The following is a 14,537-nucleotide window of genomic DNA, read 5'->3' on the forward strand; positions in this document are numbered from 1 at the left end:
CCTAGTGCTGGAGTGGGTGGAGCAGCCCTTTCCCACACCCAGGCAAGGCTCCCCAGCACCATAAGAGCCCCCAAAGCACACTCACCAGAAATAGTGTTGCTGATCCTGAGGAAGATTTTCTCAAAGTCAGCAAAGTCGCTCCAGGAAGACTGGAACATGTGCATGAAGCGGTTGATGAACAGGTTCTCCATCCTGCAGACCGAGACACGGCGGCGCCCCTGCACGCTCTGGCCTCACCTGCCCCCTGCCAAGCCCCTCCGCACCCTGGTCTCATGGGGCCTCCAGGGGACTTGAACCCAGGGCAGCTCCAAGGGGGCAGCTGATTGGCCTTGTGGAAACCAGGACAGAAACTGGCACCCATGCCCATGCTCTTCCTTCTGCATTTCCCCTAAGAAAGAGACCAGTCGCCTGTCCTCGACAGCAGTCTACAGTGCTCTCTTCCCATTCACACGGGCTCTGGTCTGTGCCTTCATTCATTCATTCATCAAACTTTTTGCTGCCCCAAATTGATGCAAGCTTCCAGGGACAGAGCACCGTTATCTCCTATGTAGCTGCTCTCCCGAGTCTCGTGGATTTGGGGGGATAAGCAGTTTAGTGGAATTTAACCCTCGTTTACTTTCTGCCTAACCTTGGCTCTTTGCCTGGTGCTGAGGGGTCCATATGCAAGGCCAGAGAGGGCAGCTGAGATGGATGCAGGTCAGCACAGAGTGTTAAGGGCCTGGCCGAAGATCCCAGCTCCATCTCTTCCCAGCCATATGGCCTTGGGCAATTCCCTAACCTTCTGTGCCTCAGTTTCCTCATCCATGAAACGGGTACAATAACTGTCCCTGCCTCACAGGGCTGACATGATATATAGAAAGCATTGATTTGTAAAATGAGTTCAACAAATATTAGCGACTAGTACCATGATTATCACTTACTGTTAATATTAACGTCTGCAGCCTTAAACTGTGGTGTTCTGGAGGGACCAGTGGACAAGTTCACAATCCAGGCTACGGCACAGAACTTTGCCCTCTCCCTCCTGGGGTCCTTCTGCTTAATTCATTCATCCCTTTCTTCCTTCACACTCAGTTCACCTAAGAATCTTTGCGTCTGGCTCCTCTTTACTTCCTCTCCTCTCTGCCCTCCTTAAGTGCTCTCACCCAGGGCACTGTGTGTCACATCCTAGTGGCTGTATCTAAAGAGTCAGCTCTAAACTCCCCTGATCTCGCTGAAGCATCTGACAACCAACCACTTTTTCCTTGACACTAAAATGCTGACCGCCATGGACTTCATCCCTGCTTCAAACCCCCATGGTCCTGCACCGCCCGCCACCCCCCCCCCCAGTAAAGGTTGGGATCCTTGCCCAACTCTCTGCGTTGGCAGCCTCAGCTCCACTTCCCTACACAGGCCCCCACTCTGGTCCTCCTGGATCACGGAGTTCTCACCGCCCTGAAAGCCATCCCCTCCACTCCTCCAATCAGCGTGGTGAACTCCTACGCATCCTTCAAGACCCAGGTTGGGCTTCTCTCTTAGAAAGCTTTTTTCTGATGCTGCCTCCTCAGAGCTTCCTCCCTGCCTCAAGTTTTCCCAGTGCTCTTTTCCAAAGGAATATCTACCACATACTATCATGATGAGCTGTCCATAGCTTGGTCTCCACTAGACTGTAAGCTTCTTGGAGCTGGGACCAAGGGACCACTTTTGATTCATCTCAGGCCCCCATCCCCAGGAGCTCAATTTGCATTTGTCAAAGGACAAGCAGCAGGTAGCCTTCTCTGGGCCAGCTCCCGTGGGGATGGAAGAAGCCCAGAAGAGCCAGCAAACAGGCAGTAACAGAGCCTGAGAAGGTAGCTCCCTGGCCAGTCTCCTTCCTTGGGCTCAGGAATGAGGACAAAGTCCTCCCAAGCATCCAGAATGGAGATACTAGATACTAGGTTTACACTGTGCTAGACCACACCGCAGCGGCACTGCCTACATGAGTTCGTTTAAATCTCATAACAATTCTAGCAGTTAGGCAGCACCAGCCTCATTTTATAGGAAGGAAATGGGTCAAAAAAACTTAAATATCTCTCCCAAGATGGCGCAGCTAGAGTCAGAAACAATCGCTGCTCTCCAGGCTCTAAATAAGGTGACCTTTTGCTTTTAAAGGGTAATTAGAGATGAGTTGATATTTGTTGCTATACTTTGAATAGATTAATAGGTTTTTTTCCCCCAGGAAAGCAAAGTATAACCTTGCTACCCCGAGTGTGGTTGGTGGGCCAGCAGCATCAGCACCCCCAGGATGGCATTAGAAATGCAGATTCTCAGGCCCCACCTCAGCCTTCCCTAATCAGAAACTCTAGGGGTGGGTCTCTAAGTCCAGATTTTAACAGGCCCTCCAGGGGATTCTGATGCAACCTATAACTTGAGAACCATTGCTGGAGAGGTTGCAATGTTTTCCAAATTAATTTAACTATAAAGCAAACCCTTTTTAAAGGAAACATTACTTTATGATTTGTGTTAACTTATACCTTTATTTTATGATCCATTTTTAACAAAAAACTGCCACTTTAGCAAATATAAGTAAAAATTTCCAGGTCTAACTTTTAGGTGGGAATTTTTTCCCCCTACATTTTCCCCAACAAATTTATTTTCCAGTGGGACACATCTCTGATACTGTAACAGAATTCAGCATAGGTAAATAGGGTTGATATACAGACATACAGGGATCAGTTAGAACAAGGAGGAGACGACTTTAACAATTACCAAGGAGATCCAAGGATTTGGGTAGCATTCGTGAAGTTAAAGGGGAGAATCCTATTTTCTGAGTGCTTTGGTGATGTGGAGCCAACTTGTTTCTGAGCTGGGGTGACAGTAGGAGGGTGTGGGGACTTCTTCCCGCAAAACTCCTGGCTTTGGCTTCCAAAGTCAAGAGAACAAGCTCCCTCGGCTTCCCTGCTCCCGTGCCATCATCTCTTCCTCTCTCGCTCTCACCCAGCCTCAGAGGGCCTCACCCCAGCCCTCACCATGGGCAAGGAAGCCCATCTTTTCTCTCTAGCTTCCTGTTCTTCATCTTGGGGCCCGCTCTTTCCTTCTCTATGCCACCAGCTCCTTTCAAAGAGCTACCATACATGTAATTTCGTCTGACTTCACGCAAGCAGTGGGTGACTGGTCTGTGGGACTGGAGCAGGGGTGGGAAGACTTATTGCCTTCGGACCACACTCTTCTCCCTGTTCCCAAACAAAGCCTCTATCTGGCCCTTGACCCCCTCTCCCCCGTCCCTTGCAGGGCTCTCAACCTTGCTTGGCCTCAATTCTCCCTGAAGCCTCTCTGCTTAGCCCCGGGCCTACCCATCCCACTCTACCCTTGGCCTCACTATCGGAGGCCGGACAGGGCTCTGAACGTCCACATGCCCCCTGACTGCACTCATGTTCCTCTTCACCACTTCTTGTCCAGCTTTCCTTTCTGAAGACCACCCCACTCTGCCTATAAGCCAGATGTACAGTGTCAAGGGTGCCTTGGGTTCTCCCCTCGGCCTCTCCCCATTTTGACCTGAATTTCAACTGGATCCTGGGACATCCACACCACATCCCGAAGTCCTCCCTACTCTCCCGTTCCCTGTCTTTGTTTTTCTCCACTGCTGGGCTCGCTCATCTGACCCTCAAAGGCTGCCAGGTCTACCTTCTGCAATGTGGCTCTGATTTCCCTCACCTCTCCCTGTTTCTCATCCAACACTGCAAATCCAGACCCCAAGGAGAAGGATGCCCCTCCAAGGAGCTGCCCCCCCCACTCCGATCTCATCTGATGAGAAATGTCTGGTGGGTGAGGACCCAAGCACCCTGGTCTGGTCACCTCTCCCGAACTCAGTAACATTTCTGCACTGTTCTCTACTGGGAAGGAAGCTCTCTTCCTCAATTTCCTTTGAAGAGAACATTCCCTTACCAGTCCCGCCAACCTCCTGCAATCAAAGCTCCAGGCTGCAAATGGTGAGTGGTGATTAAACAGATAAGCTGCTCCTCCTTTGACGACAACATGAAATTTCACCACCCACGTGGTTCTGTGAGTAGGCCCAGCCACACCCAACCTTTACATGTGATGCTCCCTCTGCCAGAGCATCCGAGTCCTGCTTCTCCAGGCTCCCAACCGTCTGGTTAGCTGCAAGGCCAGGCTAGGTGTCCTGCTGTGAAGCCTTCCTGGACCCCATAATGAGATAACACCAAACAGAGGAAGGGTCCCTCTATGAGCCCTTGAGGGCAGAGGTCGATCTGAGGGAGCAAGTGCTCAGCAGGTGAGGCTGGAGAAGTGGGTCCTGGCTGGCCTGACCTCATTACTGGGAATGAATGAAGACTAATGCTGTCTTTAGGGAGAACCTTCTCTGTGCAGGGTTGACATATGGGGTTCCTTAATATTCTCACAACAGCCTGGAGTGGGAGCTATGGTCTCATTTTTTAGATGAAGACACCAAGTCTCAAAGAAGTTCACCAGCTTCCTTAGGCTCACCTTCCACTGGCCCAGAGCCCTCTCCCATGAATCCCTCATCTCCCGGGGTGGGGTCCCTCTGACCTGCTTCCCTGAGGCCCAGTCCCCTTGACTCATCCTCCTCAAATGCAGAGGCTGTGTCTCTTCTCTGCTTCTTAGGACCTCATGGTCCTTGGTTCACTGTGCCAACAGAGCTGGTGCTCGGCTGACCACCCCAGCTGGGCTGTGCCAGGTGGGGCTGAGGGCCCATCTCAGGATTTCTTTGCTCTGGTCCTGCCAAATAGCTTGCAGCTCAAGGGGCCAAGTAACATGGAAGATGTAGAGAAAGATGGGCTATGGTATTGCTGGAGAGATGGTGGCCTGTGTGGCCCATACTGGGGAGCACAGGGGAGGAAGCCTCCCTCAGACCTGGGGCTTCTAGGAGCTTCTGAGAGAAGGGGCACCTTATTCCAGTCCTGAAAAATGATGAGTTGGACTTGGCCAGGCAAAGAAGGGAAAAAGGGCATTTGAGGCAGAGAAAACAGAGAGGCAAAGACGAGGGGACACGAAGACCCCCAGCTCTGGACACACATGGCTGGGGTGTCCTGTGCATCTGGGGGCAAGAGAGAAGGCTGGGCAGAGACCCCTGTGGTTGGGGTAATCACTGAAGGATTTTAGGTAGGCGAGTCAAAGAATTATATTTGCTTTGTAGAAGGAGTCTCCAACAAACTATACATGTACTTGAGAATGAACTTCCAATTTCTGTGTGGGATGGAGCCTGGGGAAGCAGGTAGAAGAATGTTCCTGAACATTCTGGGGAGACATGGCGGAGCTGAGAAAGGAGGACATGCACACTGAGACCCAGGGGATGGACACGATCCCACATTCACCTGGATGGAGGATGAGGCCAAGGGAGGCATCAAGGCCAGTGGTTTCAATCCTGGTTGCACATTAGAATCCCCCAAGGAGCTTTTAAAATATACTCATGCCTGCGCTGCAAATGCTGGCTTAACAGCCTGGCTGCAGTGAGGTGGCACGGAGTCTTAATATTAAATGCACAGTCAGGACTGAGAACCACTGATCTAGGATGCTGTTGGCTATGATGGGGATACGTGAGAAGGAAAAGGTAAGTGTGTGATTTTGTGTGTGTGTGTGTGTGTGTGTGTGTGTGTGTGTGTGTGTGAAGTGAGGGCCTGTGAGGTGGCCACAAAGGCCACACTCAATTCATTTTGAAAGGGTTTACTGAGCACCTATCCTGTGGCAGCTGCTGTGCTGGGATCCTGAGGTAAAAGATGACAATGACCTAAGGAACACTGAGCAGACATAAGAAAGGCACAGCCTGGCTTTCACTCCACCATCCCTCCATCCACCATCCACTATCCATCCCTCCACTCACCAACCATCCATCCATCCATCCATCCATCCATCCACTCCCCCACCATTACTAAGCAGAGGTGGCACTACCCCCCAAAGCAGTATCATCTCCTCTGACCTTGCTGCCTCTCTAGCATTATCGTTTTCTCTCCAAACTGCCCCTTTTACAAGGGCCTTCTGTCCTTGTTGTATCACCCTGGTCTGGACTCTGCTCTCCTAAAGCCACATGACTTTGACTCAATAATGCTAACCCCTGGGTAGGAAATGAGACATACGATTGCCCTGATGTTTCCAGGGAGCCAGATGTTGGGTACTGCTGCATTACTAATCTAGTGGTTTGGTTTTAATTTTACTCTCCATTTGATCTCAATAGTAGCAGGGAAGAAAATCCCCAGTTTTGAACCCCAATAGACCTGGATTCAAATCCTGGTTTTGCCAATTCCTGCCGAAATGACCTTAAGGCAAATTCCTTGACCTGGACCTGGCAGAGCCTCAGTTTACTTACCTGGAGATGGTTAAAAAACAGTACCTATTTCCTGGGGTTGCTGTGAAGGTTAAAACAGACGATTCTATACAGAAAGCACCCACACCTACAGCCTGGCACTTAGTAGAGGCTTATTAAGTGTCAGGCCCTTATTACTTCCTCCCTCCCATGGAGATGCAGCCTCAGGGAGACAAATGCATCCCAGTCCCTGTGATGTGGGGGGATTCCCTGCGGAGTCTGATAGTGAGGCTGTGTGTGTGTGTGTGTGTGTGTGTGTGTGTGTGCGTGTGTGCGTGCTTTTTCTCAAATGCCCCAAAGAGGAAGGCCTGAGTGTGTGGCCTCCCACCCTTTCTTTATAGAAGTTCGACCAAATGAGGCAACTTCTTGAGTGGAGCAGCTATGCAGCTAAGCAAATGCTACCACAGAAGCTAACTGGGTTAGTGCTTCTCTACCTGTCTGCCTCCTGGTTATGCCAACCCAAGGCCAGGGCCCACCCTGGGAGACTCTCACCCTGGTGGTAGGGGGTGCTGGGCACCGGGAGGTGCTGAATCTCCTCAGGGCCGTCCAAGGCTTGGTCAGGTTGCATGACCACGGATTTAGGGTTTTCCAAATTTGCATGATTGTGAGAATTCCCTAAAGTATCAGAGTACAGATTCAAATGCCCCTCCACTAGCCCTGAGGTAGGGCTGGGGCTCCATGTTGGTGATGAGCACCCAGGGAGTCTTTGAAAACCGTGTAATAATTCAGCCGCCAAGAAGGAGCACAGAACTCGGATCTCTGCCGTTAATTAGCAGGGGCTACTGGGCAAGGTATTGTACTTCCTTATTCCACATATTCCTCAACTGCAGAATGGGGATAAGATCTGTGCCTGCCTCGTGGGGTTGTAGTGAAAGACGAACGGGGATGCATGTAAGTGATCAGCACAGGCATGTTGGTCATTATTACTGCAATGCCCTACCAGCTGGGTGACATCCTGGACACTGTTTACCCTTGAACTAGCCCAAGGGGAGATGAGCTGTGGATGGGGATGGGGCACTCCAAGTAAAGACCTCCACTCCGGGCTGAAAACAGCTGTTTGGTGTCTGGAGTCCTACAGTCTGTAAATTTGTTTAGATACAGGTTTCCCTGTGATTTGACTGTGCATTAAGGATCCATGCTATTGCCGAGATATAATCAAACGATTTGGGAAGAGTTGCTCTGCTGAGCTGATCCCCCAGCCCAAGCCCACCACAAGGGGAGGAATGAGGGTTCCATCTCCGGCCCCAGCCGCTGGAGGGCTGCCCAGCATCCTCGAGTTCTTGAACACTTACGCTTTAGAGTAGTTCAGAACAAAGTCTACTCCCTTCTCACTATCGAACTGGATATCTCTGGGTAAATCCTTGTGGCATTTGGCATCGATACTCAAGGGGAAGCCAGGGTTCCACTCCATCCATCTGAGTGTGAAAAGGAAGGAGAAGAAAACTGGGTTAAATGTCTGGCTTTTGGGCTGGCCCCTCAGGCTGAAGGCTGCCTGTGTGGTCTGAGGATGTGCCCATAAGGTCACCATGCTTTAGCTGAGCGTGTGCCTGGCGAGGTACTGGGATGCCTCCCAAGGTCTGGTGTCCCCCCACCTTGCTGTGCCCTGAGTCTCACAGTGGGAAGCCAGAGGTTCCCTAAACCTGAAGCTGGGCTTACAGCACAGGGGTGGTGAGTGGTAGGTGCACACCAGTGTGTACAGAGAGCATCAGAAGACCTCATTTATTTGAGGTGACATTCAAGGGCGATGTCTCCCCAGCACAGAGCTGCCTTGCTGGTCCCTGGAGGTGGAAGTGGTTAAGGTTGCCCCATCACATTTGACCTAGACATCCAACATCCTACCAGCTTGGTCATCACCCCTGTATTGTGTGTGGTGGTCGAGGGAAAGGGGACAGTGGTCATGCCTTCCCAAAGGGGGCATGAGTCAGCAGGGAGGTTGGGTGAGGACCTCCAGTCACAGACTGATGCCAATAGCAGGTTCAGAGATTGTTATAATCAAAACAGCTCCCCGGGACTTCCCTGGTGGCACAGCGGTTAAGAATCCGCCTGCCAATGCAGGGGACATGGGTTCGAGCTCTGGTCCGGGAAGATCCCACATGCCTCAGAGCAACTAAGCCCGTGCACCACAACTACTGAGCCTGCTCTCTAGAGTCCGCGAGACACAACTACTGAGCCCACGTGTCACAACTACTGAAGCCCACGTGCCTAGAGTCTGTGCTCTGCAACAAGAGAAGCCACCGCAATGGAGAAGCCCGAGCACCACAAAGAAGAGTAGCCCCCGCTTGCCGCAAGTAGAGAAAGCCCGCACACAGCAAAGAAGACCCAATGCAGCCAAAAATAAATAAATAAAATAGATAAATTAAAAAAAAACAAAAAAAACCCAGCTCCCCTCAAAGACAGGCTGTGCACTCTACCCCGCCAAAATTTTTAGAGCCTGGTGTCCTTAAAATTTATCCTGTAGCATTGGGCATTTAAGTTTGTTTTTTAAAATTTTACTTTTCTTTTTGTTTATTGAAAAACCAAACCAAACCAAACCAAAAATCTGTTAGTTTCTTTTAGGGTGGGGAGAATAATCTTTTATTTATTTAAATGATCTTACATTTGTTTAAAAACCAACATTTACATTCTGGGATTTCAGCTTTTCCATTTGTATTCCTTTTTTGCGGTACGTGGGCCTCTCACTGTTGTGGCCTCTCCCATCGCGGAGCACAGGCTCCGGACGTGCAGGCTCAGCAGCCATGGCTCACAGGCCCAGCCGCTCCACGGAATGTGGGATCTTCCCGGACCGGGGCACGAACCCGTGTCCCCTGCATCGGCAGGCGGACTCTCAACCACTGCACCACCAGGGAAGCCTGTATTCCTTTTTAATCTAATCTCTCTTATAAGAGGGAAGTAAAACACTGAGAGTTCAGGTCGTTAAAAAGTCTTAGGACATGGAAGCAACCTGAATGTCCAACAACAGAGGAATGGATGAAGAAGATGTGGTCCATACATGCAATGGAATATTACTCAGCCATAAAAAGAACAAAATAGTGACATTTGCAGCAATATGGATGGACCTAGAGATTGTCACACTGAGTGAATAAGTCAGACACAAAAAGACAAATAACATATGATGGCGCTTATATGTGGAATCTAAAAAAAAGGGTACAAATGAACTTATTTACAAACAGAAGTAGAGTCACGGATATAGAAAACAAACTTATGGTTACCAGGGGATGGGGGGGAGGGATAAGTTGGGAGATTGGGATCGACATGTACACACTATTATATATAAAATATATAACTAATAAGAACCTGCTGTATAGCACAGGGAACTCTACTCAGTACTCTGTACTGGCCTATTTGGGAAAAGAATCTAAAAAAAAAGGAGTGGATATAGGTATATGTGTAACTGATTCACTTTGCTGTACACCTGAAACTAACACAACATTGTAAAGCAACTATACTCTAATAATTATTTTTTAAAAGTCTTAAGGCCCTTTAATATCATCTTGTACTTTTATTGTCACAAAAATTCCACAATGTTTTTTGAGGTATCCTGTTGGCCCAGTAAGCCTCTCATTAGTATCGTTAGAGGTGAACAGGAACTGGATATGATCACTCATATGATCACTCAAGATGCATTTTGAAAAGCGTTTTCTGTTGTATAGAACCTACATTTCTCGCTGTTAGTTTACTAACAACGTTCTCTTTTCCTCGACATTAAAAAAACCTTCATTTTTGTTGTCTGTATTAACACCAATGCTGGATTAACATTAACCAGGGTAAAAATGTGGATGAATGCACGAACGTCAACTGATTTATTGACTTTTTTCCCTTTGTTTCAGAGAATGATTTAAGGTATCTCCAATATATGTGTAAAATTGAGGCAGTCATCTGGTAGCCCCACTGGTATTAACTGTTGATTACTTAATTACTGTTGGTCAAATCAATTTAAATATTCCTAACCATCTTTTCCTAGCCACTGGGAAGTAGGGCTCTAATTAATTTGAAGAGCTGAGTAGAGCTGGATTTCTTCAGTATGGAAGCACTGAACCCAATGAGGAGAGACGGGCCAGCAAATACAGTCACATTTTCTTAAGGGTAGAGTTTACTTGGAGCACATTTCCTCAAGACCCCACCTTCCTGCTGACCCCCAGCCTCCAAAGTGCCCCACCTCAGGAGGTCAGGAGACAATGGCCTCTCACTGCATGGAGACAGCACAGTTTGCCAGCTAGTTTACTACCGGCACCTGAAACCAACACCTATGTTCCTTCCACTGCAGGCACTGTTGCCTGAGAGGCCTGACAGGCTGATGTGCATAGGAGCCAAAGGCCTTCATACCCACAGATAAATAGGCAAAGAAAAAAATCATACTCCATTGGAAAGACCAAATTGAACAACCAGGCAAAAGGAAGGAAGGAAGAAGCAGAAAAGACATTTAATTTTAAAAAGAGAGAGAGAGAGAGAGAATTCTTAAGGAGATGCAATTAGAATCTAAAAAGACTTTCTGCAACCACAAAACATGATTTCGGAATTGAATATTTCATAGAAAAATGGAAAAAAAGAGTAATAGTCACTGTGAGATCTGATTGGTCTCCTGGAAGACAAAATCTGTTCATTCAGTAACTAATTATTGAGTGCCTGTTATGTGCCAGACACTGCTCTGTGACAAATGGAAGGAAATGTAAGGAAATGTAACACAAATACACAAAGAAGTGGAAGTCATGGAAGAAAACATAGGAGTCATGAAAACCAGATATAGAAGATTTGATGTGCAGAGAGAGTTCCAGAGGAGAGATAGGGATACATGGAGAAGTAAAAACCAAAGAAATAGGAGAAAAACTTCCTTAAGCTGAAGGGACCTCAATTTTCTGAGTAAATCCTAGGCAGAAAAAAAAGAAAGGAAAAAAAAAGACATTCCTAGGGCTTCCCTGGTGGCGCAGTGGTTGAGAGTCCGTCTGCCGCTGCGGGGGACACGGGTTTGTGCTCCGGTCTGGGAAGATCCCACATGCCTTGGAGCGGCTGGGCCCATAAGCCATGGCCGATGAGCCTGCGCGTCTGGAGCCTGTGCTCCGCAACGGGGGAGGCCACAACAGTGAGAGGCCCGCATACCGCCAAAAAAAAAAAAAAGACATTCCTAGATATATACTGATTAAATTGTAAAATGTCAAAGAGGAGAATGCTGTGGAGACGGAGAGGGGATTGAGAAAGGGAAAGAGAGAGAGGAGAGATGGTTCCACAAACTCACAAGCTTCTGGGAAAAGGAAAATAATGAAACTATCACTAGGTTTCTCATTTGCCATTACTGAAAACGGGGAGATAGTGTAAGGTGTTTACAGACTTTTTTAGATAATCATTTAAGCCTCTTATATCAAGTATGGACTCAAGACATTATATTACCTGCATATATTACCCACCCTTTCATATATTAATTGAACAAGTTCAGCCAAACAAAAATGACATTAGAATGAACCAAGAAGTTCCTAAATATAGTAAAGAGTGTTTATTAGAAAACAATAGCAAATATATTGAACAAATAAAAATATCAAAGGCATTTTCTCAAAAATCAAGACCCAGAAAGGGTGTTCATCCTTGCTACTGTTACTTTGTTTTGGCAATAAGAAAAAATTATCAGTGATGTAATAATGTAAACTAAGAGACAAAAGTATCATCATTTACATAATACGATCAAATAACTGGGCAATTAAAAAGACTCACTTAAAAATAGAGACAATATTGGACTTCCCTGGTGGTGCGGTGGTTTGGAATCCGCCTGCTAATGCAGGGGACATGGGTTCGAGCCCTGGTCTGGGAGGATCCCACATGCCGCGGAGCAGCTGGGCCCGTGCACCACAACTACTGAGCCTACGCTCTAGAGCCCGCGTGCCACAACTACTGAAGCCTGTGCGCCTACAGCCCGTGCTCTGCAACAAGAGAAGCCCGTGTGCAGCAACCAAGACCCAACACAGCCATAAATAAAAAAACAAATAAATTTATTTTTAAAAAAAGGAGACAATAAAATAGTTTAGTAAGGTGTCAATACAAAGTAAATATTAAATAATGAGTAATTATCTTTATCCCAGCAATATTCATTGGCAAACGGAAAAACACCCTACTTAGAATGGCAAAAGCTATAGTTTCCCTTGGTATAAAGTGACCAGAAAGGTGAAAGAACTTCATGAAGAAAAAGTAGAAATTCTATTGAAGGACATCACACAAGATCTAAATGGGTGGAAAGATGCAACATTATTGAAATGCCACTACAGGACACACGTGTCATTCAAAGCGATTCTCATCATGAAAAACTTTAAAAAGAACACTAAGATAACATAACGCCTATTCACATTTATTAGAAAGTTCTGGCAACCAAAAGATGGCACTGGGCCATGGAGTAGAAAAACAGACCCAAGAAAATATGTGGATATAATACAAAACTAGCTAATATTTATCCAGTGCTTTTTATGTGTCAAATACTAGTCTGTGTGTTTTCATGGTGTAACCTATTTAAGTCTTTCCAAAATCCCTAGGAAGTGGTACTATTATTTCCCTCATTTTACAGGTGGGGGAATTGAGGCACAAAGAGATTACACAACTTTTACAGGACAGAGTGTGGCAGTTAAGTGGGAGCTGAGCCCAACACCGGCTGCAGAGCCCATGCACGGGGTCACCACGCCAGCTCCATGCGCTGTGAGTGTCATCCCAAAGCAGCAGGAAGAAACATTATGTAATAAATGATACCAGGGACATTTGACCCCCACTTCACATCATGTATAAAAATACATAGCCGATGAATTAAAAGCCTAAAGTTAAAAATAAAATTATAAAAATATTAGACAAAACTATGAGAATTTATGTAACACTGGGGTGGGGAGGGCCTTCTTAAGCAAAGCAGGAAACCCAAAAGTTACAAAGAAAAAGAATATATATATTAAGAAAGTAAAAAGCTAAAACCTGTGACAAAAGCAACTGAAGACAAATGATACACACTATACATATAACAAAGGGATACAATCTTAATATATAAAGAGCTGCTTTAGATTAATAATAAACCCACAGGAAAATAAAGCACATAAATAGGAAATGCAGAGGCTAAAGTCATCATTGGTCAGGGGTATGCAGATTAAGACAGCAGCGGCTCTTACTTAAGGATTCCTGGATTGTTAAAAATTTAAAAGATTGATGTTATCAGGTATTAGTGAACGTATGGGCAATAGTATATTTTTACATACTTTTGGTGGGATTGAAAATTACTGTAAAGTTTTGGGAAGGGAATTTGGTCATTCTTTTTTTTTTTGAAACATCTTTATTGGAGTATAATTGCTTTACAATGGTGTGTTAGTTTCTGCTTTATAACAAAGTGAACCAGCTATACATATACATATATCCCCATATCTCTTCCCTCTTACGTCTCCCTCCCTCTCACCCTCCCTATCCCACCCCTCTAGGTGGACACAAAGCACCAAGCTGATCTCCCTGTGCTATGCAGCTGCTTCCCACTAGCTATCTATTTTACATTTGGTGTAAATATGTCCATGCCACTCTCTCACTTCATCCCAGCTTACCCTTCCCCCTCCCCATTTCCTCAACTCCATTCTCTACATCTGCGTCTTTATTCTTGTCCTGCCCCTAGGTTCTTCAGAACCATTTTTTATATTTTTTAGATTCCATATATATGTGTTAGCATACAGTATTTGTTTTTCTCTTTCTGACTTACTTCACTCTGTATGACAGTCTCTAGGTCCATCCACCTCACTACAAATAACTCAATTTCATTTCTTTCTATGGCTGAGTAATATTCCATTGTATATGTGTACCACATCTTTATCCATTCATCTGTCGATGGACACTTAGGTTGCTTCCATGTGCTATTGTAAATAGAGCTGCAATGAACATTGTGGTACATGACTCTTTTTGAATTATGGTTTTCTCAGGGTATATGCCCAGTAGTGGGATTGCTGGGTCATATGGTAGTTCTATTTGTAGTTTTTTAAGGAACCTCCATACTGTTCTCCATAGTGGCTGTATAAATTTACATTCCCACCAACAGTGCAAGAGGGTTCCCTTTTCTCCACACCCTCTCCAGCATTTATTGTTTCTAGATTTTTTGATGATGGTCATTCTGACTGGTGTGAGGTGATAACTCATTGTAGTTTTGATTTGCACTTCCCTAATGATTAATGATGCTGAGCATTCTTTCATGTGTTTGTTGGCAATCTGTATATCTTCTTTGGAGAAATGTCTATTTAGGTCTTCTGCCCATTTT

General features: G+C 46.3%; 1 protein-coding gene across 1 annotated transcript in view; it reads right to left on the minus strand.

The window, feature by feature from the left end:
* Positions 1-14,537, minus strand: part of ALOX5 (arachidonate 5-lipoxygenase) — a 54,531-nt gene that overhangs the window by 18,064 nt on the left and 21,930 nt on the right. Inside the window, exons 4-5 of the mRNA XM_022569481.2 lie at positions 7,585-7,707; positions 86-192 (exon numbers count right to left, since the gene is read on the minus strand). Of these exons, the coding sequence (XP_022425189.1) occupies positions 86-192; positions 7,585-7,707 (230 nt within the window). The remainder of the gene's footprint in view (positions 1-85; positions 193-7,584; positions 7,708-14,537) is intronic.

The sequence above is a fragment of the Delphinapterus leucas genome, chromosome 16, assembly GCF_059928025.1.
Source record: "Delphinapterus leucas isolate spDelLeu-1000000601 "Yukka" chromosome 16, BTC_Dleu_Yukka2, whole genome shotgun sequence".
Classification (NCBI taxonomy): Eukaryota; Metazoa; Chordata; class Mammalia; order Artiodactyla; family Monodontidae; genus Delphinapterus; species Delphinapterus leucas.